This window comes from Doryrhamphus excisus, linkage group LG13 (assembly GCF_037039965.1).
Source record: "Doryrhamphus excisus strain RoL-2023G ecotype Guam linkage group LG13, RoL_Dexc_Guam_v1.1, whole genome shotgun sequence".
Classification (NCBI taxonomy): domain Eukaryota; kingdom Metazoa; phylum Chordata; class Actinopteri; order Syngnathiformes; family Syngnathidae; genus Doryrhamphus; species Doryrhamphus excisus.
Genome location: NC_136369.1, coordinates 1,069,704 through 1,097,398, shown reverse-complemented (window position 1 = coordinate 1,097,398; position 27,695 = coordinate 1,069,704). Strand labels below are relative to the sequence as shown.

Below are 27,695 nucleotides of genomic sequence, written 5' to 3'. Positions count from 1 at the left end.
AATGAATGAATGAATGAATGAATTTCACAATAAATGAAAATGAACTGGCTTAATATATCGCCATGTTTGTTTTACTCGTCCCTCTTGACCAAACAGGAAGAGAGTTGACTTTCAGGCACCTTGGTGTGTTTGTTCCATTGAACTACGGCATGAACGGAGTGAGTCCTTTTGTCAGGCTCTTTGCCTGGGAGGGTGGAGGCGTGGCCTCGTAATTTAGAAATGAAATGAGTAGATTGTTGTCTCATCTGGTGAACTGAGCCCCTCGTGACACCCTTACAATTTATCTCCACTTTCTCTGATTGTTGCGCTCTGCATGCTCGTGCCCCCCCCCCCCCTCCCCCACCAACACCCATGTGAAGTGAATGATGGCCCTGGTGTCATTAGCCGTGCGATATGATGAATGACAGTCGGATGCGGTCAGAGAGAGAGGTGTGGCGACGTCACGGCCCTCGCATCCGGAAGGTTAATGGCATCAGCGGGGGGGGGTCTGACCCAGCTGGAACGGCAGCCAACTGCACAATTCATCAGGCAGACTTTTTGGTGGTGTTTTTTTGTTTCATAAAACAGCTTGCTGTCCTCTCCTTCCCGTATTGAGTGTTGTCTGTTAGGCACTTACCACCAGCAAGGGGGTGGGGGCAGGTGGGGGGGGGTGCTTCTGTCTGCATGCTGGTGGCGGTGGACAAAACAAGAGGGTTTAAGTGGGGAAGGAGACAGGAAAGGAGTGAGAGGCTTCAGGCTAAATGGGTTAATCGACTGGTCCTTGTGCGTGTGTGTGTGTGCGTGCGTGTGTGTGTGTGTGTGCGTGTCCTTTTATTTTATCAATAAGCCTGCTGGTGTCAACGGAGCACTCTGAATAATGCATGATTCCCACCAGCTCCCTTATCCCGGCCTTGATGAGCGAGTGTTGTGATGACATCAGCCAGAGGTAAATGGGCAGCCCCTGGCCTGGGATTATTGGATGTCGGCAGCCATATTACTTTGCCGTGCTGGAAGATTTATTGCCGTGTGGAAAAGGCCATGAAGTGACGTTCTAGTTATCACTACAAAGCAGGATTGAGAAGCAGAGTAATGACTTCATTCACAGCTCGTGGACTTGTAAATAAATGCTAATGTCAGTCATGTCATGACCGCCGTTATGATGTCACCAGACGGGTGATACACGAGATTGGGTACACGACAATGAGACACGATTTTAACATGATTTTTTAGAAAAGTATGAAAATATACGGCAACATATCACAATCTTCTAGGAATGTAAACCTCTGATCGACCAGGGGTGGGTCAATTGCGGCCCACCAAGCGTTTTCATGCGGCCCCAAACATTTCCAAATGCCGTTTTTTTTTAAAACATGGAAAGTGTAGCCAGCAACTTGACTTGTGGCACGCTTCAACATGACTTGCGGCACGCTTCAGCCACCAAAATAGTTGGCTGCAATCTGTAGCTTGTAGAAAAAGCCATCCAAACGACACAAAGCCACCCGCCTACTGCATCATGTGGCCCACCATACCCAGCCAAAAACCACACCCATGTATTCCCACCGCAAGGCATGCTGGGCAGCTTTTCTCCCAACATTTTGCCGTCTTTGTCGCATTCTTGCTAGATTGCAAAATTTGTTGAAGTCGTCAGAAGTAAACAAGGATGAGCTAACATACTCTTATTAGCCAACCTTTTATTGTTTGTAGCTTGCATTGTTGTTGCAGCTGCACTACCCAGCATGCCCTGCGGGCATTTGGAAATAAGTTTTGTAATTGGCTATGGATCTGTGGTGTTTTTGTTTCATTGCACCTTGAGCAAGTGTGTCATTCTGCTTGATGCAACCTATATATAGACGCCCCGCCCCGCTTTTTTAAAAAAGATGTAGATGTTTTTTTTGTAGAAAGATGTATTTTCAAACCAAGACGATTCGATATGGTGTAACAATAACAACAGGATTTGATTTGATAGAGTCTACGGTTACATTTACGGCTTGATGATAACATTTGAAATGTCGGAAATAAGGGCCATTATTCCACTCGAGAAAGAATCCACTGTCAGACATCCCACAGTCGGGTGTGTTGTTTGATGGCAGGACTCCACGGTCTTTGAATGCACCATCTAACTTTCCCCATGCTGCCCAGATGTCTATTCTGTAGTTCCTGCACCCCACGTGCTGATACTGTGTGGGAATGCAGCAAGGTCAAATGCGATGACCTTGTGGAGTGCTAACGTGCATTTTTGTTTGGATTTGTGTGCAACAACGATGGATAATCTTATCCAGGCTCCTACTGGTGGATGATAGCTCTGGATTCTTTCAGTGCTTTTCCTGTGATGTTTTTCCTGTCTTTGTTTTACGCAGTAGTGAATACACGGAGGATAAATGGCACGGCTATAATGTACGCATTGTTACTGTTTACATCCACGCTCATCTTCGTCATTCTAAACTACTGAGCATGTGCGCCAACCGTTTCGCCGGCAGCCCATGCTCATGCGCCGCTGTGCAATGCACAGAGTGAACCATCATCCTGCCTGTTTGGCAGCCAGAGACGAGGGAAACGGACACGCGTATGATGGCATATAAGTACTTTCACCTTTTTTAAGTACTTTCAAGTAATTTCATTTGGATTTATTGTGTGATTAATTCATGTATTATTTATCGTCACTTGTCACGTTTTAGTCTTCGAGGTCATGCGGCTGGCACTCGTAGGACGTACACGTCTGCTGTAGATGCTTGCCGGGGGGGGGGGGGGGGGGGGTCCTTTGTTTTAACGATGTTTGCTATGACGGCGAAGACTGCACGCTGAAGGTAATCGCCCTCGCTTGCCGTCAATCAGTGATTTTGATTAGTGCAGCTCATTAGGCTGCCTCAGCATCTTTGCTGTGGGTGGCTCTCCTTCCGCTCAACCGCTGTTCTCTGCCGCAGACCCCCCCACACCCCCACTCCCCCACACCCCCCGGTCTCCCGTGCTCGGATTTAGATGTGGCTTTTGTTGCTGGCTTGTTTTGTTGCACGCTGGGTGGCCGTGTTGTGCATGTGTCGTGTCGTGTCCTGACTTGCTGAAGGAATGTGGAGTTTTATCACAAAGGATGTTGGCTTCCTGCATGGAGGGAGAAGGGCGAGAGGAGCGGCAGAAAGTGAGCTTATGCAAATGAATCATTTATACGGGATTCCTGGAATTGTTTGCCAAGGTGATGATGGCTGACCTGTCTCCAAGCCAAAACAAACTAACTCTGCCAACACGCAGCCTGCTCTTCTCGAGGGAGGTGGAGGAGGTTACTGGGCTTCTCTGAGCTTTATTTGCTAGCTAGGCAGGCACAGCTGTGTGTGTGCGTGTGTGGGTGTGTGTGTGTGTGTGTTAGCACTAGTGATGTGTGGAACAAAACGAAAATATCTCTTCAAATTTGATACTCAAATCAAAATATGGATACTTTGAATGCTCCGGTCATTTGAGGTAATGTTGGTGTGTGAATGGAGCCATGTGTGAATTGTAAAGTTTTCATGAATACTCTAATTAAGCATGCTGTACACCGTGGACTGGTCGGCAGTCATTGGCAGGCCACATATGGACAAACAACCATCCACAGTCTCATTCATACCTATGAACAATTTAGAATGGCTACATAATCCAACATGCATGTCGCACGGTGGACGAGTGGCTAACCTGTTGGCCACAGTCGGGAGATGCGTGAGCAGCACTTGGGCACACCGTCCTATGGCATGATTCCAACAAAAGAATCTGGGCGATAACGACAACATCCTTTTGCTCCCCCGGAAGGACGGCGACACTTGAATTTGGTGTGTATGTACTCCAAATGCAAAGTATGCTTCATGCATTTGTAATGGACTGGATCCAACGACTCCAAGTGCCTCTTTCTGTCTGTTCTCTGGCTGAGAAGATAATTCCCAAACAACCCCCACATCATATGCCACTTGTTTTCCGCGGCAATTGAATCCTCGTCAGAGACGGCGCTCTCCACTTGGGGACTAATGCCTGCAGCGACAAACGGCCAAATGGCTTTCAACGCACCATTGATAGAGGGATGCGGCGGATGGAGCGAGCACCTCTCCATGCTGTGGTGCTGCTAAACAACCCTGAGTACCTGTAATTGTGGCGCTGCATTGAAAGGCCTGTCAGCTCAAAGGCTTGTGTTTTCAATGGTTTTAAGCGATAATAAACCCTTTGCAGTGCCCGTCTCGGCTGCTAAAAGCAAAAACTTGTCCCATTTAAAGTGGAGTAATGCTGTATGAGAGCTGTGGTGCTAGTTTTTACCTTCAAAATGGCCGTCTTAATTAAACGTGCCCGTTCACCCTTCACAACTCAGATGGCAGGCCTGGGCCGTGAGCACATTTGAAAGCGCTGCTGCTCAAGTACAAAATGTGAAATGGCAGGGTTGACAAACCCTGGTGCCAGGGGGGTGTGGTGTTCACTCATCAACAAATAAGGACACTTGACAACATAAGAACTTGAAGACTTGCACCAGGGGAGGTGAAAAGGAGGGTGGAGGTGTTCCAGAGAATGTCCACAAAGACAATCGGTGTTTTAAGTTCCCGATCTCATGGGCAATGCTCCAGGATCTAGTTAACGAATACAGCCGTAGTACAGCTGTGGTACCTTCTATCAGGAAGCCACAGAAACCCGTGTGCTTCAGCTCAGGTTAGATAGATTCCATGAATGTGGTTAGTAGGGATGCTGATGGTTCACATACTGATCATCCATGATTGAAATCGGCTGATCCAGATCTCATGGATCAACAGTCCATTTTTCAATGCATTTATGATGGCTGCTATTGGCCGTCCCCATATGGGGGTGAAAAGCTAGGACAATTCCAAGGGCCCCAAGATCTGCCAGGGCGCACAAAAAATAGTCTTCCCTTGTTTATCACTGTAATTAACTCAAGACCCAACACAATAAGTGTATTTCTGCAAAGTAGGATTCAATATTAATAACCTGATTATGACTTTCTAAATACGGGTTTTAACATTAGAGCCCTGACATGCAACATCACCCCTGTGGTCACCTTTACACCCCTATTATTCTTTTACACCACATTGCACAGGCTACGATCACTGCAGGGACATAACAGACGGCCACCACCAGCATGAGAAGCTAGCAAGCTAACTAGTTAGCCCCTCCAATTTACTAAACGTAAGCGTTTCAAATGGAATGGGCAAGAAGAACAAAGAAGCCAAGAACCTTCTTTTCACCCGATCTCCTTAATTAGCTGCCTCTTTTACCTGTTTTTATAGCTTTAGAACGGATTGTGGATGATGGGAAAAATTCCCCAAAAGTGTACTTCTCCTGTAAAGTACCCCTGTGAGATATTTTTCATGGCATGTGTTGCTGGATGCAAACTTTACATCCCCTCTCAAATGGCACGTAAGTTCCACATGGCGGACATGTTTTGTTTTGCTTTTGCGGCGGGTCTGCGGTTGATCGGAGCGTCCCTATTTCTTCAGCATATGGTTGCTTTGTTGTGGCTTCTTGTGGTCAACCAATGGTTGCTCTTTCTTCGGAATGTCCTTTGTTCGGAATGTTTGCTTGCTCTTATACTGAAGTGTCGCTCCGTTTCCAGTGTGGCTCCCCTTGTAGCCATTTTCCAAGTAAGCGCAAGTATAGTGGACTCCAGCGCTTATTGTGTGCCGTTGTATCCAGCCCCCGCTAATGACGATGCTTTATGACTCTCCAAAGAACCCCCTTCTTTCTTCAGCCCCCCTCCTCACATAACCGCACCCTGTTATCCCTCATTAATTTCCTGTAGCGATCACATCGACAGGCTGAAAATTCAATTTAATGACCTGTCTCTGTGCTTCGCCTAATATGATTTTACAGGCTGTTCTGGTCAGGACCCCCAGCCTCATTTACATAACCATCATCCCTGCCAGATAGCGTTGCCCCAGCAACGGAGGAGGAGAGGTCGTGGATAAGTGAGGAAGGGGGGGGGGCTATGAGCAGGCGTTGGCAGGAGGAGGAAGGCTGAATGGAGAAGGCAACAGTGAGCCTTTGGTCAGACGGAGAATAGAGATAATCCTTGCTGGTCTGCTCCGTGGAGAACGACCAGGTATGGGGACTCCACGATGGGCTCTCCTATCTCTGGGGCTGAGGTTGCCGAGGGGGCAAAACCTTCTCGGTGACAGGGCCTCAGGGATGGATAAGAGTTCCATAAGGCCATGGATGCTGTGGGTTTGTCTTGGTTGACACGATTCTGCAGCATCGCATGGACATCTGGGGTGGTGCCTCTAGATTGGCAGACCTGAGGGCATGTCCCAACTATCGAGGCGTCATACTTCTCAGCCTTCCTTGTGAGGTCTATTCAGGGGTTCTGGAGAGAAGGTTCCACCAGATAGCTGAATCTCCTGTTCAGGAGTAACGGTGTGGTTTTTGACCTGGTTGTGGAACTGTGGACCAACTGTTGGCAGGGTCCATAATGGCGATCCGACCGTGTTTGGGGATGAGCTCCTTCCCCAAGTGAGGAGTTTAAATGCGGCATCTGCAGTAATGTGGACTACATCGGTTTGTTGTGGTGAAGAGGGAGCTGAGCCGAAAGGCAAACGTGTCAATTTACTGGTCCTTCTGACCCTTGCCAATGGTCATGAACTTCGGGTAGTGACTGAAAGGACAAATCATCGGTTTTTCTGTAGGGTGGCTGGGTTCTCCCTGAGAGATAAGATGACAAGCGCTGTCATCTGGGTGAAACCTGGAGTAGAACCGTTGAGGTGGTTCGGATATGCCCAGGGGTGGCGTTCAGAGAACCTCTCAAGGACTGCCTGGAGGAGCTGCTTCGCCGTGGCGAGGGAAGTCTGGGCTTTAGGCTGCTGTCCCCATGACACGACCTTGGATAAGCAGAAGAGTAATGAATGGATGGATGGTCTCCGCCCCCACCCTTTTTCGTCATTCTTGTCCTGAGTGACACAGCCAGCTTTTAAAAAGGCCAGTGGCCCCTCCTTTCCACTTCTTTCACAGTTAAGCAATGTAAGGTTGGAAATGAGTGGAATGCAGCACACACCTGCTGGGCTTCCACCCTTAATCTCTCAGAATCAATTAGTTCACCTCCCCTGGTTCAGTCAAACCACATTACCTTAGTGTCAAATCACAGCATTTCACATCAGCTTTTTATTTAAAGCTTTTCAGCTTGTCTTCTACCCCTCCTCCTCCTCTGGAAAATACCGATTTAAAGCCGTAAATGGGCTTGGGAGGAATATCTCGGGACATCCAAGTGCTTCAGGCCGGCACTGCAGCACATCCATTTGTCCAGAAGCAGAATTGTAAAGTAGTCCATCTGCATGGAACCCTGCAGGATCATCTTGCTCTCCCAGCTAATAATCTGTGGTCGATACCAAAGATGCGTGTGATAGATAGAGCCAGAGAGTTAAGAAGACCGCTTCAGCCTGCCCCAAGCCCTCCACGGGCAGTAATTATGAAGTATGAGCCTCATTAGTTTCTCTTCCGCCAGATGGCATTAGCATATTTCAGCCTCTTAATGAAATAAGGGCCCAGTCTAATTGAGGCGAGGGAGAGTGGGGCGTAATTTTGTTTTGGCCGAACCCAATTTAGTTAAGGGGTACATGGTCTATCCAGCTGGATGGTTTTAGGTTTTATTGTTTGCAGTCTTTGACTGCCTTTCTGATATTTTGTTCCTGTTGTCATGCAGACGGAGATTGCCAAACGTCTCAACGCAATCCTGGCTCAGATCATGCCATTCTTGTCACAAGAGGTAAGTGCCGCTGTCGCTGCAAACAACTCCAGTGTGGATGACCGTGGCGGCGTCTAAGACTTGTCACCGATTGTTCTCATGATTTATGTGAAGACTTTTTTCTGATATTCATCAGTCCATCATACTCCCTCAGTGAAAGCGGCCTATAAGAATACAGTTGTCCTTGAAACGTTTGATCAAGTATCCAGAGTGATATCAAAATGTCCTGTGGTGTGCCGCAGGGATCTCTACCAGGACCACTTATGTTCTCACTGTACATGCTACTTTTAGGACATCCGCAGTTCAAATATAATTCTGTCTAAGGCACGTATGAAAACAGCTTCAAAGAGGCAGGTCATTTATGCATGTAAACGGGACACATCTATTCCGCCCAGAAAGCTAGATGTTAAAACGCCCCCCAAAACCTCCAAGAAGCTTTTATGGTTTCATATCTATGCTGTGAGCATGTAGTAGCAGGTATACTCATGATAACGTAATACTTAAAGTATTTTGGGAATTTTAAGCATTAGCACAACTTCTTTCCTGGGTTCGTTGATTTCACGTCGTAACATAGAAAGGAACGCTACACCTTGCCTTAAACTCAAAAACAAAAACACATTTTTCAGAAGGCAGTATGGGTGCGTCTCATTACGTGGCTTCTGAGCTGCCTCTTTTTAGCTGTTTTTATATCTTTAGAACACACCGAATGTCTCACATAAGGATTGAGGATGATGGTGAAAAATCTGTGAAGTCTGAAGTCTTGGATGTGACTGCAGAGACCAGGACTAGATGAGTGAGTGGAGGGAAAGGCCTGGTTTAAGAGCAGCTGTTTTCCATGATTGTGTGTATTTCAGCATCAGCAGCAGGTGGCTCAGGCCGTTGAGCGAGCCAAGCAGGTGACCATGACCGAGCTGAATGCGATCATCGGGGTACGTGGACTTCCCAATCTGCCGCTCACTGTGTGTATACCCCTTTTTCATTCCTTTTTCATTTGACCCGAGGACGAGGGCAAAGCTGCATACCCTGAGGGGGGCTGGCGCCCTAAACTCAAATGCTGCCGCTATTCAAGCGTGCTACATTAGCAAGACATTGTTTTGAGAGGCTTCTTTGTGGACGACAATCTGGGGAAGGGCAATAGATTGAAGATGAAGAATGGTTGAAAGGATGTTGTAGTCTTCATCATCCATCTTCCCATCTGTGATATTTGAACATTCTTATTTGGCATCGCCAAAGCCTCTTCACTTGTGCAGACTTGCCCCAGTCTTCGGTGAGGTGCTATTGTTTTTTTTGCGGTTTGCAATGTCTTTGAAATGCTACAATATCGGTATCGAATCAGAAGTGGAAAAGTGGTGGGTTACTGTGCCTTGATTTGACCTCCCCTTTGGTGCTGCAAGTGTTCCCCACAGTCAACCCCCCCGTGGATTGGTCCGTCCGGGATGAACAGCCGATGCGGTTTCTCAGCTACACGCTTTGCGTCTGCTTGTGTTTGGTTTGAATCTCTGGCAGCGTTTGGCGTCTAACTTAAACGATTCCCCTCGCTTTGATTCAAGTGGAGAAATCCAAGTGCACTTTAAACATTCCTAATTGGTCTTTTAATAGCGACAAGCCAACAAATGCACATTCCGCTTGGCTCTTGCCAAATGGAGCTTTTTACTGATGTTGGTCCTCCATCTGCTTTTATTTAAACACTAGACCATTACTAATAGCAGCTTGGACCCAGATGTAAAAGTGACCCTTCTGATTAGTCCTCTGTAGGAGGGGTTAGCCGGTGGTTAGCTTGTCCCACTGGCAGGGGGTCAAGCCTAATGAGAGTTGGATAGCACAATTTGATTAAACTAAATGAGCCACGAGCGCAACCCCCACTTTTAAAGGTAATTACTTCCTATTTCCCCCTTGAGAAGGGTCAGACTGTCCGCAAGAGGACTGACCTTTCTTTAATTGCAGATGGGTAGGAAGAGCAGAACGCCGGCAGACCAAAGCAAGGCCTAATTATTTGGTTACACATGTGGCAGGTAATCAATCTCCCCGCAGAGAGCCTGTGGAACTTGACATTAAAAGACTGGCAGACTGAAGTCCAATCAAAACATGGATTGTGGTCTACCACAAGATGGACTAATTCAGGCTACTATGTCAACTAGTATGTGTGCATGGGAGGCGTACGTGATTGGCAAGATAATAGCTTGATGGCTAAGAACAAGTATTTGGATTTCTATAGATTATTGGAATTATGACGCTCTGATGATGCGATGTTAACCGTACGGTGCTGGTGAGCAATTCAAGTGCTTCTTTTTTCCTCCTGCCTGCGATGCTAACGGCCTGTAACGTCCCCTGAGCTCCCTTGTAAACAAACGTTCCCTTTCAGAAGGGCATTGTCCCAAATGTTCCACAATGAGGCAGGAAAAAAACCTCATCATCCCCCTGAAAGGCCAGCGCTGTGGCGTTTGAAAGTACACAATGTTTGCCAGAGACCTCCATGGCGGCAGACCAGCTACTCGGAGCGTGTGTCTGAATACAGCACACCTCACTGGGCCATGCCAGGGGGCTCCTCCTCGGCAGTCTGGTTCCTCTGACCTCTGCAGTCCCACACCGGCTGCTCGGGGCATGTACCCGAATACAGTGCACCTTGCTGGGCTCCCTCCATTCCATACTCTGGTTCTCTCTGGTTAACAGTGATGTGTTAGCAGTGTCATGGTGGTGCTTTAGGAAACGTCAACAGGTAAACTCGCTCAAATCCTACTTTGTTCTCATACTCTCATACTCATACAGATGTACACAAACTACAGTTCAATGGAAATAAAAACATAGATATCAATTATCTGTACTGTATCGCTCTTGTGAAGCACATCAATATCTTTGCAATCAAAGAACTTTGGCCACATAAAAAGCGGTGTTGTCACACGCTGCTGTCATAATTTACTTAACTTCCTGAACGTAGCGCAAGATTGTAGTCGATAATTGTTGAACAGTTTCCTTATAAGAAAATTCCAGCGGGTGCAAACCATCACCGCTACCGTGCCTGCGTGTCGTCCTTGCTGGCTCCTGCTCACAAATCTCTTTCTGGAAGCTTTGCATGGTTTGGTTTATGGGGTAGCTCATGTTTCCACCGTTTGAATGTGCGGCTTTGGAGGCTTGTGCACGTGTGCTGCTTTGGCTTTACAGGACTTTTAACAAGAGGCCTTCTGCCCGAGATGGAACTCTAAACACAGGGTGGCCGGGGGTTCATTCATTCATTCACGGCCTGTGAATGAATGACATTTTCTTCCCCTAAAAGAACGTAGAAAAACTGTAAAATTTCAACGGCAATATTGGGACGCAGAATGCTATGGTTATTGTTTTGAAAAATAAAAGCTATAGTTGTAATATTTGGTGACATACGGTAGGGGGGTGTCATCGGTGTTGAACTAGAAAGCAGCTTCATCAGCAGCGACACCCGTCGTGTATCGTTGTGTATTTGTCATCACTTGGGGGTTTGTAGGCGGGTAACATGGTGATCATTGCCCCCCCCCCCAGCCGCTTTGTGCTGCTGTTGCTGTTCTGCAGGGAGCCGGCTTTGCCTAGTTAACTTTAATTGCCAGTTTCCTGTGGAAGTTGCCGGAGCTGCAACGCCGTTTAAACATAATGAAAAAAGATAAGAGTAAAAGGATGCTAGGTCTTTACCCATGAATATTGAATTGGAAGCAATTTATTTCAGACGCCCCCTCCCACCCCTGACCCCCCCCTTCCCTATCTTTTGTCCTCCCCGTTCCAATTCTCTTTCTCACTCCTCTCCCTCAGCCGTCTGCCCAAGCGCATCTTGCTAATGAGGCTTCTTGATAACGATCCCAGCACGCTTTTCCTCATTAGGCCCCCTGAATAGGGACGCCCCGCCCCGACCGATCCCAGGCCCGTGCTCTTTCTTTCTCTTCTTATTTATTCATTCTGTCTCGCTGACACTTTCCCTCTTTTCTTGGCTTTTGGTTTTCCACCTCGGGTTTGCTTTTGCCCCCCCACCTTTCCAATACTGACCCATAAGAGTCGTTTGTGCACATTGTTTATTCATGTCATGTATTCTCTATGCGATGATATGAAATACACTTTTAGATACATCAGATGAATTTGCACCAAGTATCGTATCGGTATTGGATGACAAACGAAATCAACAGTATCACACACGCCCCGTTGGATGCTTATCTGGTTTAACGGCAAGACGTCATAATTCCGTCATATTGGTCGGGTAATTATCGTGCACCTCTAGTTCCAGCTTGAAGTACTGAGCTGAAAATTCCGTACTGCTAAATAAAGCTTTATATGCGGTACAAGCGTTTTCTATTTACTGTAATGAACGCACGGATGAGGTCACTGAGGTTGTATCCAGCATCAGAATAGAAATCCTGACTTTTTTTCTTCTGGAGAGACATTTGATGGATGTGCTAAGTGCTGTTTAACCTTGTTGTAAAGCACTTGCTTCCCTCCTGCCTGAGTGGCTCTTTAACTCCTGCCTGCCACTCGCTCTGCCCGGAGCCCGGATGCCAGACTTCCCGGCTCTCCTGGGAGTTGGCTCGGCACGTCCTCGTCAATCCTTTCACGAGCGTGCTGGGAGATGTTTTAACATTTCGGGAGATTGTTTCATCTCGGGATGCACCATGATTATGGGAAATCTGATAATGAAAAATACCTCCCATCTTTTTAACTTCGTCCTAACTTCCTCTGAGCGACCTTGTCAGCAAACACTTTTAGAGGAAGGACGTGATGATGGGAATAAAAAAAAGAAACCTGATCAGCTATCTCAAACGCGACCTCATTTAGCAACACACCGGCAGCTCGGAGTGTGTGCCCGAATACAGTGCACCTTGCTGGGCCACAGCAGGTGGCTCCTCCCCCTCTATACCCTGGTTCTCCAGATTGTAGTGATGTGCTAGTAGTCATGATATTCCATTAGGACAAACCAGCAGGTACACTTGGTCACATTTGTTCCAGTCCCACGGACCCCCAGGTGTACTCAAACTACACATTTTAATAGTAGATGAAATGAAGTTATAATATCGGCCTCAAGAAGCAGAATGTTTCAGTATCTGTTTGGAAAAAAAGATATCATGCATCTCTAGTTTTGTCCAAATGGAAGTTCATCTGGACGAAAGTATTGAGACAGGCCTGGAGCTAGACTTCCATCCTCCATCCTGAAGGTTGTAAAGAGGTTCTCTTGGCTCTAACTGCTCAAATATTAGCTTTCTAAACAGGGAATCCTACTTTGGGGAATTTCACCTGCACGGTCGGGTGAGGAACCAATCAACCGCCATAAAGGAGGGATTCGTACATGTGGCTGCACATCTAATGTGATAGCAGGATGCGGCGTCATTGTGTAGAAGAATTATCCCATGAAGACAAATACTGCGTTGACTGCAACAGGCTGCTGCTGCTTTGAAGGATCTCCGTGTGAAAGAGGTTACCCAATGAGCTGGATCCGCCCGTCAGCCCGTTATTACGAATAAACGGATTGGCCTAGAAATACTGTCATGTTGGTGTAAGCCGGCGCTGATGCAGGCACGGTGCAGCCATTCGCCGATTCCCTTCCCAGCCGACCCACTTGTCCTCTCTTCTTGTCTGCCTCTCCTTGCAGCAGCAGCAGCTGCAGGCCCAGCACCTCTCCCACGCCGCCCACGGACCCCCCGTGCAGCTGCCCCCGCACCCTTCGGGTCTGCAGCCGCCCGGCCTCCCTCCCGTGACGGGCGCTGGCTCGGGCCTGCTGGCGCTCGGCGCTCTCGGAAGCCAGGCTCACCTGCCCGTGAAGGACGAGAAGAACCATCACGACCTGGAGCACCGAGGTAAGGAGCGCAGCACGCCGTGGTTTCATGTGGCCGTTTTCATCCGCAATTCCATGAATCAGCAATAAAGATGATGATAACAACCTATGCATTTATTATAAATGATAGCTAGCTGTGGTCTTCAGATGAATTATGCATGCAGTCGCTCACGTTGCACATGAAATGAATCTTTGATCTGAATTATGTATTACTTGTATCTGATGAAAGCCATGAAACGTTATGACACCCATACTAATTTGTGCTTCCCCCCCCCCACCCTCTTGGCCCCTCATCTTTTCACTCACCTTTGGCTATTCCGCTGAAAGAACGAGAGTCCAGCACGGTAAGTTTACCCTCCCGCTTCTCCTGTGTGCCCCCACCCACTGTCTGTCCTGACGAAATTTCAACATTTACAGTAAAAAAAGAGATGACAATGTAGTGCCATCTAATTTAATTTCATCCACGTTTCCTCACTCTGCTGCACTCTGTATGTATGCTAGTGGCCCCGCCTCCACCCTCTGAGACAAAGACTGTATGACTGACAAAAGGTCTCGCTTCGTTCATGCCATTGTTTTATGGAAGAAACACGCCAAGGTGCTGAAAGCAATGCACGAGTGACGGGGGAAACACGCACACATGCATTTTCATTTCTATGTGATGAATTCATTTAGTTCTCATCAACGCAGGCCTCAACGCCCACGAGGCGTCTTACTGGTTAGCGTCAGGAATCCCTTCCAGGAAGCCAAACAAAACACGTCTTTATGCTTTGACATGCAGAAAACCACATGAAATGCACATAAAAGAACATTTAAGCTACTTTTACCTTCAAGGAAGACGTGATTCTTGATAAATATTTCTATTGATTTCTTGACAACTGCCACCTTCCTGTTTTGCCATGAGTTGTTTCTTCAACTGATGAGTGTTTCCCAAAATGGAGCCAAAGAAAGTTGCAAGTTAGCATTTCCATAAAGAGCGTGAGAAACATGATGGAATTTAAGAAGAGAGTTGTCGTTCTCGTGGTCACCTGACCTGGGATGATGACAAATAGATGAATTAATCAATGAAAATAAATCACACAATAAGTGGCGTGCATGTGTCCTCCAAACAGGCCGGTAGAGGTTGACTGTGCATTGTTGTCAGCACCTACAGAAGAGCATAGGCTGAGCAGCCAATCAGAAAGTGACATCTAATCCAATGAAGGGGACTGGATTACCTTCTTTAATTGCGTCACAATTAAAAGTGACTTTGAATCTCCACCGCTAGACAATTTACTCACAAGCGTACTACACCACCCTGCCGTCTGCTGCCCCCCCATGTTAAAGTCCTTGTTTATTGGACTGGATTATAGCGCTCGGAGAACTGGAGTGAGGGGCCAGATTAAGTTCCCATTGACTGGCCTTTCTGAAGGGATCCCAGAGTGCCCTCCATCTTGTTTAGTGACGAGCAGCCGCTCCTGCTTTACCCGATCTTGCCGCACCTCTTTCCATCTGCAGCCACTCGGGCTTCAAAGCTTCCTATTCTCCTGTCTGTTGTAATCCCAACCCGGGTGAGGCGGGAAGGACGGGCTGATTGAGTCCAAGCGGCCCTTTTAAGGTCGACGGCTTGCATACGATGACGATTCTGTATTCCGTCAATCAATGGCTTCCTATTCCAGTATTCCGGCTCCAAATGAGCAGTTGTTGTACAAATGGGAATATTTGGAATTGAATTGCAGTCTTGGTGGGGGAAGGAAGTCCGACTCTAAGCCATCAGTTTTCCAAACAGGAAAGGGGTGCTTGGTACTGAAAGCGGGGATCAGTGTTATTTTGACACCACCTTTGCCCCGGTCGGACCTTTCCTTCGAGGGCTTTCATGTCCGTCCTTCTTTTGCAACGACGAGGGTGAGTTGCTTCTGGCTGCCCTCGGAGTTCTCCCCTCAGCTTACCGTCTCTTTCTCAATCTCAGCCCTTTTTCAAAAGCTGTCACCACCTTAGTAATCAGCAGTAGAAGTACTACTACGGTTCTACGGTTCTACTTACGTTTCAGCAAAACAAAATCTAAACAAGCATGCCACAACATAAAGACGTGACAATAAGCATTGTTTACTTACAAAGAGAACAGCTTGAACTAAAAGACCCTGTTTCCAGCAGCGGAAGGCGTGCCACTTCATGTGGGCATGCCCTCTCGTGGGGAGAAGCTCAATGCCACACTGCTACGCTCTCGTGGTTTGCCAAGTTGCTTTTCTTTTCACCTCCTTTATTCCCGTTCCCCTGTTGGCGACACCCTCTTCATTGTGTCGACACAATGCATTCGCGTCTCCTCCCGTTCCTCCATGGCTTCCTGTCCATGCCTTCATTTCACTGGGGGGCTGGGGCGGGGGCGGGGGCGGGGGCGGGCCCACACCCAGTGCACACTCTCCTTAGAACTTTGGTCATTGGATTCCTCCTCTGAGGGTTCTGGCCTTTATTTGATAATGTCTTTTTTCTCTCACATCCTTGTTTGGTTCCAACTTGTTCCCGTTGCTCCAAGCTTGTCTCGGAATATTCCCCTTTGGGATTAGTCAGGATGTGTTTGAACACAAACACGTCCTCGGCTGTCCTTCATCTGTCCCGGGCATCCTCTGCTTTGGGCTACTACAGGAATGATGGTGGCTTTCTCAGCCGCCCCCCCCGCCGCCCCCACCCCCGTCCCCCCCTTCCCTCCCAAATCAGTCCAGCGCCAGTGCGCACTTGGCTTTAGTCAATATTGCCACAGCTTGGAGTGAAGAATAGATCCCAGAGTCATGTCTAGACTTAAGTGTTGGCTGGAATTGGGTAGAGCGGAGCGTTCTCCAGCCCTTCCATCTGCCGCTTCCCTCCGCAAAAAGTCTGTTTACTTTCCGTCCGTGCCAGGACGGAGGCAAACATTCGGTTTCATCGTCTTCTGGTGTACGGTACGCTGATACAGATGTGCTGTTTTCTCGGCAGAACAATTCCGTGTCGCCGTCAGACAGCCTGCGGGCAGCCAGCGAGAAGCACCGCGGCTCGTCTGATTACGGACTTGACCCCAAAAAACGCAAAGTGGATGACAAGGACAGCATGAGCAGATACGTGAGTAGCACGCTGAACGCGTGGGCATGCCCACAGCAGATCCACGGACGTTGGCCCACATTTGCCGTTCCTTCATCGTCTTCGGACGCACCGCACCCCGCCCGGCTGGACTGGGTGGACGTCTGTACCAGATTCTGGGGATTATTCAAGGATCTTTGCTATTCATTTCCTTTCAGGACAGCGACGGCGACAAGAGCGACGACCTGGTGGTGGATGTTTCCAACGAGGTGAGACCGCCAAAGCTGCTCCGCCACATTCCTTAGTGTGAATGTTGCATGGAGACTAAACACAGCTGCCTGGGGGGGGGGGCAGTAGGTCTGCGCTAATGTTGTGTGTGAGGATCCTTTGTCGGAATTCTTTTGGCAGCCAAGCATAAAGTTCCTTGCCGTAAGACGGATAAGAAGGAGCAGGTGAAGGAGGCGTGTTTGAGCACACAAGTGGATGTATTATCCGTGTTTGCACACCAGGCCTAGTTTGTTTGACCTACATGTGCACGCCGCTCGCTTCCTCCGCTCTGTTTGCTCAATCTCTCTCCTCGTTTAACTCCGTAGGACCCGGCCACCCCTCGGGTCAGCCCTGCTCACTCTCCTCCGGAGAACGGCCTGGACAAATCGCGGGTCCTGAAAAAGGACGCGGCGCCCAACAGCCCCGCCTCCGTGGCATCGTCAGGGAGCACGCCATCCTCCAAAGCCAAGGACCACGCCCACATGGCGGTGAGTGACACTCTTTTAAAAACTGGACGGGTGAAAGGGCTTTAAAAAGGGTTGTTGTCAAGTGGAGTGGGGGTTTGTGTGGAGGCCCGGTGTCCAGGAGGCTTAGCAGTTAGCTGCTATGACGGGCTTGGGGGGCCACTGGGTCGATGCACGCTGTGGGAATCAAACCCTGTGGTTTACTCCTCTCAATCGCCTTTATGGCTTAGCCTATAAATGCTGCTTTCTTCCTCACTGGCGCTAGAAAGGACTCGGCGGCGTGATGCCTTTACTTCCCCGATTCCTCTCATCCACCATCCCGCCCTCCGACACTGTGACCTGGATGGGGGGGGGGGGGGGGCAAATTGTCCCATTCCACCGGTTTGATGTCAAGTATTCCACCAAGGATTGGTAGTCCGCATGACTTACACTTTGGTGGTAAACGTGTGAAGTATGTGGAAACCAAGGGTAGGCAACCTGCGGCTCTGATATTTCCTAGCACAATGTTAAAAATAACAAATAAATATTAGTTAAATATTCCACTTTCTTTTCATTTGAATCCATCCAAACATTTTCTAGCGATGCCAGCCATTCTTGGGACAATTAGCAGGTCAGACCAAAACCTGCTGATTACTGGATGATGCTAACAACTGGGATCTTCCCTCCTTCCATTCGTTACTCCAGTGGCTCCCACTTTCATTTTTTATTTTCCCCTGTAAAATATGTGTGGGTCTGCGTGATGGCGCACCAGGAACATTTAGAAATGTTGAAAATGAGTAGTACACATTGATTTCCATCAAGTGGTTGTGAATGCACCTTGAACTTTTGGAGCAGGTAGCCTCATCCTTTCTGTTCTTATTGCCCAAAGCCGTATCTTCTACTCAGCAATTCCCGCTCCCAGGCGGACAGCGGCCTCTTTTTCCGAGTTCATTGCCTCCATCTTGCTCTTTGCACGTCGTCTATCTCAGGGAGGAGCCAATGAAGCTGAGGAGGGAGGCCTGCTGGCTCGCCACACGGGACCAAGTGATGCCACGCCTGCTTGACGGCAATGTAGGCCCATGTGGAACACAGGAACTCAACGCGGTGTAAATAAGCGGCGCGGGGGCGTGGTCATTTTGTGCCCATTTTTGGTTGTTTGTGCGTAAACGGAACGCAAACCCTCTTCCCACTTTTCTTGTGTTCCACAAATAAAAAAATGAAGGACACGCAAATTGCGGGACAAGGCAGAGGCGAAACGCATGCAGGTGTTGACGCTGCTTTTCCCTGGATTGGGAAAGGAAGCAAACGCTGAATTATTCCAGTTTGTCTGGCGAAGTTTAACAAGCTTGACGTCTTAGCAAAGGTTTATGCCTCGACCCCTGAGCCAGGCACTCAAACATGACTGGAATGAATTGTCCAAGTTAGATTGGATTACTCTGAGCCGTCCACTCAGATTCAGCCCGGATTTGCTCGCCAGCGGGAGTATTCCGGCCCTTCAAAACAAAAGCGTTCAGCCCGGTGTGTTACTGAGGACACGTTAAAGAAGTAAAGGACTAAAAGATCTTTGTTTTGTTTTAGAATGACAAGTCATCTACACCAAGCCTGAAGTCCAACACCCCCACGCCCAGGAACGAGGCCCCCACACCAGGAACCAGCACCACGCCTGGACTCAGGCCTCTGACCATGGGAAAACCGCCCGGAATGGTGGAAGCCTTAGGTACCAAACACTCGGGTGCAAACGTCGTTTACATAACAACAAACTAGCTGGTGGTCTTCCTCGTGGCCTGGAGGTGTCATGTTTATGTACAGTAGAGCTTTCCGGGGGGGGGGGCGTTGAAAGGTTTGACCCAGCGATGTGCCACATAGACATACGTTACATAGACAAGCGTGAAAAAGGAGCCGATGTGAATGACTGAAATGATCTTCTGTCCCGTCCAGCCGCCCCTGCCCTCCGCACACCCCTGTCCATTGCGGGTTCCTACGCCGCCCCCTTCGCCATGATGGGCCATCATGAAATGAACGGCTCCCTGACCAGTCCGGGCGTCTACCCTGGCCTCATTTCACCCCAGATGAGTGCGGCCGCCGCGGCCGCCGCTTACGGACGCTCACCCATCGTAAATATTTCAGCTTCAATATACTTTGGTATTTGTGCTAGATGTCTGTTTCACATCTTCTACGTGTGGACTTGGAGCTCATGGCTCTTCCATCAGCTGTGGCTGCAGACCACTTGGAGGCCCCCAAGTATTCAATGCCATGACTTTGATGTTTGCTGGTTGGAATTCCAAAGGCTTGAAAAAGCCTCTTCCCACAAATCTCATGTTTGAAAATCCCAGGTTTTCATTGGTGTTAGCAAGCAAGATGTGGTGGTATCTCATCACATCTCCAAGAGGACGTGTGGTGGTATCTCATCACATCTCCAAGAGGACGTGTGGTGGTATCTCATCACATCTCCAAGAGGACGTGTGGTGGTATCTCATCACATCTCCATGAGGACGTGTGGTGGTATCTCATCACATCTCCAAGAGGACGTGTGGTGGTATCTCATCACATCTCCATGAGGACGTGTGGTGGTATCTCATCACATCTCCAAGAGGACGTGTGGTGGTATCTCATCACATCTCCAAGAGGACGTGTGGTGGTATCTCATCACATCTCCAAGAGGACGTGTGGTGGTATCTCATCACATCTCCAAGAGGACGTGTGGTAGAATCCATGCTGCTGCCTTTAAACGTTTCATTTCCAATTTCACTTTCATAACATTCCAATGGTTTGGTTTCCGTGTTTCTTTTGTCATGCAGGCGGGGTTTGACCCCCACCCCCACATGAGAGCTCCAGGCCTGCCAGCCAGCCTCACTTCCATTTCAGGAGGAAAACCGTGAGTGGTTGAGCTTTCAGGACGTATACTGATACAACAGACCTCCATCTTCCTCACGTTCATCTCCAACCCCCCCCCCCCCCCCCCCCCCCGCAGGGCTTATTCTTTTCATGTGAGTGCCGACGGTCAGATGCAGCCCGTGCCCTTCCCTCCAGACGCACTGATTGGCCCAGGCATCCCTCGCCACGCTCGCCAGATCAACACGCTGAGCCACGGGGAAGTCGTGTGCGCCGTCACCATCAGCAATCCCACACGCCACGTCTACACGGGCGGCAAAGGCTGCGTGAAGATCTGGGACATCAGCCAACCGGGCAGCAAGAGTCCCGTGTCCCAACTGGACTGTCTGGTAATTAGCGGCTATCCGCTGACCATCCGCTGACCATCCGCTGACCATCCACCAGGCAGTAGCCATGCCTTATATGTACTACTACTACTACTACTACTACTACTCTGGATCAATCAGTAGCCATGCCTTATATGCACTACTACTACTACTACTACTACTACTACTACTACTACTACTACTACTCTGGATCAATCAGTAGCCATGCCTTATATGCACTACTACTACTACTACTACTACTATGGAGCAATCAGTAGCCATGCCTTATATGCACTACTACTACTACTACTACTACTACTACTACTCTGGATCAATCAGTAGCCATGCCTTATATGCACTACTACTACTACTACTACTACTACTACTATGGAGCAATCAGTAGCCATGCCTTATATGCACTACTACTACTACTACTACTACTCTGGATCAATCAGTAGCCATGCCTTATATGCACTACTACTACTACTACTACTACTACTCTGGATCAATCAGTAGCCATGCCTTATATGCACTACTACTACTACTACTCTGGATCAATCAGTAGCCATGCCTTATATGCACTACTACTACTACTACTACTACTACTCTGGATCAATCAGTAGCCATGCCTTATATGCACTACTACTACTACTACTCTGGATCAATCAGTAGCCATGCCTTATATGCACTACTACTACTACTACTACTACTATGGAGCAATCAGTAGCCATGCCTTATATGCACTACTACTACTACTACTCTGGATCAATCAGTAGCCATGCCTTATATGCACTACTACTACTACTACTACTACTACTACTACTACTCTGGATCAATCAGTAGCCATGCCTTATATGCACTACTGCTACTACTACTACTACTACTCTGGATCAATCAGTAGCCATGCCTTATATGCACTACTGCCACTACTACTACTACTACTACTACTACTAAGGATCAATCAGTAGCCATGCCTTATATGCACTACTACTACTACTACTACTACTACTCTGGATCAATCAGTAGCCATGCCTTATATGCACTACTGCCACTACTACTACTACTACTACTACTACTAAGGATCAATCAGTAGCCATGCCTTATATGCACTACTACTACTACTACTACTACTACTCTGGATCAATCAGTAGCCATGCCTTATATGCACTACTGCTACTACTACTACTACTACGGATCAATCAGTAGCCATGCCTTATATGCACTACTACTACTACTACTACTACTCTGGATCAATCAGTAGCCATGCCTTACATGCACTACTACTACTACTACTACTACTATGGAGCAATCAGTAGCCATGCCTTATATGCACTACTACTACTACTACTACTACTATGGAGCAATCAGTAGCCATGCCTTATATGCACTACTACTACTACTCTGGATTAATCAGTAGCCATGCCTTATATGCAGTACTACTACTACTACTACTACTACTACTCTGGATCAATCAGTAGCCATGCCTTATATGCAGTACTACTACTACTCTGGAGCAATCAGTAGCCATGCCTTATATGCAGTACTACTACTACTACTTTGGATCAATCAGTAGCCATGCCTTATATGCAGTACTACTACGACTCTGTATGACACATTACTGTCTTCCAGGCAGTAGTGATACCTTATATACAGTAGTACTACTATTCTGGATCAATCAGTAGCCATGCCTTATATGCAGTACTACTACTATTCTGGATCAATCAGTAGCCATGCCTTATATGCAGTACTACTACTATTCTGGATCAATCAGTAGCCATGCCTTATATGCAGTACTACTACTATTCTGGATCAATCAGTAGCCATGCCTTATATGCAGTACTACTACTATTCTGGATCAATCAGTAGCCATGCCTTATATGCAGTACTACTACGACTCTGTATGACACATTACTGCCCAGGGTAGTAGTACTGCTAGTACTGCTTTGTGGTACTGCTGAAATGCTGACGGCCTGGTTGTGGTTGTGCTCCAGAACAGAGACAATTACATCCGTTCTTGCAAGCTGTTGCCGGACGGCCGGACCCTGATCGTGGGCGGCGAGGCCAGCACGCTGACCATCTGGGACCTGGCATCACAGACGCCACGCATCAAGGCGGAGCTCACCTCCTCCGCCCCGGCCTGCTACGCACTGGCCATCAGCCCCGACGCCAAGGTCTGCTTCTCCTGCTGCTCGGATGGAAACATCGCCGTGTGGGACCTCCATAATCAGACCCTCGTCAGGTCAGAACCCCCATACAAGGGTGTCCATACAAGGCTCTTGGACGTCTTCTAAGAATGGTGGTCTTATTCCAGGCAGTTCCAGGGCCACACAGATGGAGCCAGCTGTATCGACATCTCCCACGATGGGACCAAGCTCTGGACCGGGGGGTTGGACAACACGGTCCGCTCCTGGGATTTGAGAGAAGGACGGCAGCTCCAGCAACACGACTTTACCTCCCAGGTAGAGACCAGCCTTCCGGTCATGGAGGACACTTACCCGTGTCAGAGATGCTAGCGGCTAGCGTGGCGTGGCGAGGCGTCACTACGCCAGTCACGTACTTCTTGGGTGGAACAACGTTAAGAACAACAACGGCAATGTTGCTGGAGCTTGGCTCATAGGCAGGTCACGTGGAAACGGAACGTTGGTGGCCATTTTGGATGTTTTATCAGTGGGTGCGTCCCATTACGTGCATCCTTAGCTGCCTCTTTTTAGCTTTTTTTACATTTGAATGACACACATGAGAAAAACATGCATTCATGTGTCACATAAGGATAGTGGATGATGGTAAAATTGCCAAAAAGTGTGCTTTTCCTTGAACGTGGGGCGAGTCCTAAGTTGTTAACGTTGACGCTTGTTGACATGTCGTCCATGCAGGACTTGAAAAAGTTTGTCTTTTCTTCCAGATTGCAAACTGATCAAGGATCTTCACCGGCTAATCATCCGCTACTTTGTCCTCCTTTCAGATCTTCTCCCTGGGCTACTGTCCCACGGGAGAATGGCTGGCTGTGGGCATGGAGAGCAGCAACGTGGAGGTGCTGCACCACACCAAGCCTGACAAGTACCAGCTCCATCTGCACGAAAGCTGCGTCCTCTCACTCAAGTTCGCCTACTGTGGTACCAAAACTTCTCTTACTGTTGGAGACACGTTAGCTTGATTTGCTGGGCTGTGCTAAGACAGACCGCCATCACGCGGCTGCAGTATTGTGGTGGGGGGGGTTATACTTTACAGTACAGCAGATCCCTCCACACTCGCCACCGAGCTTTCTGCTTTTCAGGAGAAAACATCTCATCCAGCAAAATGCTAATAGTTTACTCCTGATAATTCAGGCGTAATCCACATGTAGCCCCCACATGGCCCCCCTCCTTTCTCCTGTGTTCAGTAAGGCCATGAGCCAAGTTTAGGGCTTAAACCTGGACTCCTGCTGTAAACATTCAAAGGCATCCACCATCTTGCCCCCCCCACCTCCCCTCTCTCTCCAATCTTCTCTGTCCACCTCGCCGTCCCACCTTCGCGCCTCGGCACCATGGCTTGGAGAGCTTTCAGCCGACTTCCAAAGTTTAGCGCTCCATCCCACCGGACATCCGCAACATCGACGCTCTTCCTCTTTTCCACACTCAAGTGGGGGCAAGCCATGGGTCTAATATTTTCATTTTGCCAATTTTTCATCATGCCAATTACTTTTTCACCATTTGGGGAAATGTAGGGCGCTATTGTAGTAGAATTTACTGGGAGACTGGGAGACTGGTACTGAAAGAGACTGAGTCTTGGATACTCGGATTGAGAGAGAGAGAGAGAGTGAGAGACTGCAAGCTCCACCCCAAATTCTTCATATCTGCTGGAAGACCACCAACTTGGTGTTTCAGCCATTACAAAGCTGGTTTATTGACACGATGCTTCTTCTGGGATCTTGCTGCCGTCCATTACAGCAGCAGTCAAGCATCATCAGTCGTTTGGGTAATTAATGTCAAGCTGATCTGAATAATTGGCTGGAAACAACATGACCCATCATGTATGCAGTATCAGGTCCTTGTGGCCTTGCTAGTCTTATTAGTCATATTGTTCTTCTGGAAGACGCCCAAACCAGATTGCGTGCTGAGAATGTGGATTATAATCTCAAGACATTCATGATGTACTTGCAGGCAAATGGTTTGTGAGCACAGGGAAAGACAATCTCCTGAACGCATGGAGGACTCCGTATGGTGCCAGCATATTCCAGGTATTCACTTCCAACAATGCATCAGATTTAGCAGCTGTGCCTTGGTTAACATCATCAACCCCTTCCACAAGGTCCGACTCAAACCAAAACAGACTTTAACCAAAGCAAATGTTTCCAAAACTGTGTCAAATTTGGATGCCAAACAAGCAGGTTGAACGCAAACCAAGGCAAAGTTTACCGGAGGCAAATGTGCTAACCGGGGCGGATGTTAACCGAGGCACCACTGCACATGATTTGACATGTCAGCTGAAATCTCCTGGCCTGATACTGGAGCACACGAATGAAGGATGGTGACGTCCTGCCGTCTTCTCTTTGTCCAGTCCAAGGAGTCGTCCTCGGTCCTCAGCTGCGACATCTCGGCGGATGACAAATACATCGTGACGGGGTCCGGCGACAAGAAGGCCACCGTCTACGAGGTCATCTACTAGACCGGAGTCCTCGCTCCGCTTCGGCTCTTCTGCTGGCGCTCGCCCTGCCATCTGCCTGCAAAGCTGGTAACTCAAACTGCTGTACACCCCAGGATACGACTACTGGGGACACCCATACTGGGGTCCACCCTGGATGCGTCTACTGGGGACATCCCTACTGGGGTCCACCCCCGGATGCATCTACTGGGGAACACCCCTACTGGGGTCCACCCCCAGCCCCCCTGGATCCGTCTACGAAGGCTGATTTCTGTCTTTTTTTCTACATTGGGGGTTCTGGTTTTGGTCATTTTTGACATTTTTCTTGGTATTTTTGCGCATATTTGAGCGTTACCCATGAAGCAGTGCTTCACCCCCCACGGACTGTGCTCCACACACGTCTTGTGAAAAGTGTACATATGGGATTAAATAAAGACATTTTATATATATTATAAATATATATATTTTCATGTCCCGGGTTGGCTCGTGCTGATTGGTTGCCGCTCTCGTAGATCACGTGTGAGCGGGAGAGCAAATCCTTGATGACAAGTGTTTTTTCTTTCCTCGAAGCGGGCTGGACTTTGGTACGTTGAGCACCAATGAAACGGCCGCTTGTCTTTGTGCGGTGCCAGATGATCACGGCCGATGTGCGGCCGTCGGACCCGGATCACGGATCACGGATCCAAGAGACAAGATGGTTGTAAATGTCCTATCATCTAGAGAAGATTTTTAAAACTGTGTCCTGCTCTGTCTGTGCTAGCTGTCCCCCTTTTTGGTTTTTGGAGACTGGGGGCGTTTCATGTTGCGCAACCCTTGGACCTCAGTTGGGATCGGGAGCGCTGCAGCGAGGCGAGCGCGCACGTCAGGACTAAGTGCTCTTTAGCTGACTTTAAGACTTTAGTGAACTACTGGCCGACATGGGAAACATTCTGCCCTTTGGTGTCTTACCAATATCCCTGGAATGTGGAAACTGGGAGACTTTGGAGACGCCAAACGAAAACTGCTGTTGCTCAACTTGACATGAAGGCTGAAAGGAATCAAACTGGGGGTTTTTGTTAGTTTTTTTACACTGTGCTCCTCCTGACAATGTTGGCCTTTTCCACAGAAAAGGAAATGTCCCACTGTACCAACCAAAGTATGTAGCAAAGCTGTCAGCACTGGGAAAAATAAACTTGTTAATAAATCAGGAAAAACGTTTTTGGAGGAACCTCGTTCATCAAATCCACTGCAGCATTTCACTAAATGATCTTTGAAAAGATCACCGCATCGTAAATCTCATCACTCCCTCCAATTAGTTTTTATTTTTAATGCCCCAATGAGGTGGGATGACCTGTACTGTGCAGGTGAGCAAATCAAGCCCTCCTTTTTTGCATTGACCTCACTAGTTAGCATTCCCATTCCGAGGAAGACATTTTGCATATTAGTTGTACTAAAGCTCTGAAGAAGGGGGGGGGGGGTCATCAAGTGTAACAGACAACCCTATCAGCCACCTGAGACGCCAGCGTCGTGGTGTTTGAAATGTGCAAAAGGTTTGCCAGAGACCTCCATGCTCCACTTGGAGCGTGTGCCCGAATACGGTGCACCTTGGTGGGCCACAGCAGGTGGCTCCTCCCCCTCTAGACCCTGGTTCTCCTGGTGGTAGTGATGTACTCAAAGTAATGTCGAAATATTTGATGAGGACAAACCAGACTTAAATCTAAAAAACAGTTATGGTTTCCAGTATTTGTATCACACCTTTAACGGTTTTATTAGTCTGAATTCAGCATCTGAAATGGAAACATTTTTGCATAATATTCCCATTTATTATGATGCACTTTTATTATATTTGCTGGGGAGGAAGTGAGAATTGGCCACCAATGTTTAGGTCATTTTTAATGAGTTATTTAGAACAAAGCTTTGTTTTGCCCAATACTCATCCCTTCACCCATTGGCTACACCGGGATGGGGGGGGGGGGGTGTCCGAAAGGCCCAGGGCTGCTTTTTAATTGGACCTTTTTAAGTTTAGTTAGTTTAGTTTATGCTGCACGTTGGAGAAATATCATTTGACAAGCAAAATAAAAGGCTAACAGTAGAAATGAGCAGACATTTTACACGAGTAAAGATAAAAATGTCGGAATGAGGAACTGGCATACAGTGGGAGGAGTCTCCTGGCGTGGCCCAGCAGGGTGCACCGTACTCGGGGACACGACGGCTACGGAGGTCTCTGGCTAACCGCTAGCACTTGAAAAGGCCGCACCGCCGGCGTTTCAGGTGGCTGGTAAGGTTTTGGTGTCCGCCATGTTTTTTGGGACAATCAGTACGCAAATCCCCTTCCTCGGAAAGTCAATGCTTGTCTACGAGTGAGCTGGGGGAAAAGTACGGAAGGAGAAAAAAGGAGCACATGCGTGCTTGCCCACCCGCCTGCTGCACTAGCGCGTCCATTTTGGGTGTGTCATCATTGGTAGTCGCCGTGCCGTCACTCATCTTCCCTTTTAGTTCTCCGGGCCAGTCAGTCGTTGGCGTTCCGTCCATCACACCCTAGGAAGACCAAATCCAAGTTGAGGGCAGCATTCTTCCTAAATATTCCTGCAAGATGATCTAGAGCAATTAAAAAGGCGGAAAGTGTGTGTGTGTGTGGGGGGGGGGGGGGGGGGGGGGGGGCAGGCTGCTTGTCTTCACACTGAATCCCTCGTACATTTCCCACCCGCCCACTC

The 27,695-nt window shown here is 48.3% G+C and overlaps 1 protein-coding gene across 4 annotated transcripts in view; it reads left to right on the top strand.

Annotated features, from left to right (window-relative positions):
* LOC131139241 (transducin-like enhancer protein 3-B) overlaps positions 1–26,376 on the top strand; it is a 30,966-nt gene extending 4,590 nt beyond the window's left edge. The window contains exons 6-21 of one of the 4 annotated variants that reach the window (XM_058088637.2): positions 7,628–7,690; positions 8,524–8,628; positions 13,269–13,470; positions 13,776–13,792; positions 16,395–16,517; positions 16,694–16,744; positions 17,069–17,230; positions 18,764–18,902; positions 19,124–19,299; positions 19,984–20,060; positions 20,157–20,406; positions 22,374–22,621; positions 22,694–22,841; positions 23,345–23,495; positions 24,522–24,598; positions 24,919–26,376. In XM_058088637.2, the coding sequence (XP_057944620.1) occupies positions 7,628–7,690; positions 8,524–8,628; positions 13,269–13,470; positions 13,776–13,792; positions 16,395–16,517; positions 16,694–16,744; positions 17,069–17,230; positions 18,764–18,902; positions 19,124–19,299; positions 19,984–20,060; positions 20,157–20,406; positions 22,374–22,621; positions 22,694–22,841; positions 23,345–23,495; positions 24,522–24,598; positions 24,919–25,026 (2,097 nt within the window). In that variant the 3' untranslated portion in view covers positions 25,027–26,376. Of the gene's footprint in view, positions 1–7,627; positions 7,691–8,523; positions 8,629–13,265; positions 13,471–13,775; positions 13,793–16,394; positions 16,518–16,693; positions 16,745–17,068; positions 17,231–18,763; positions 18,903–19,123; positions 19,300–19,983; positions 20,061–20,156; positions 20,407–22,373; positions 22,622–22,693; positions 22,842–23,344; positions 23,496–24,521; positions 24,599–24,918 lie in introns of all 4 variants that reach the window. The other 3 variants (XM_058088639.2, XM_058088638.2, XM_058088636.2) reach the window with 3 other exon arrangements.
* Positions 26,377–27,695: the final 1,319 nt, after the last annotated feature.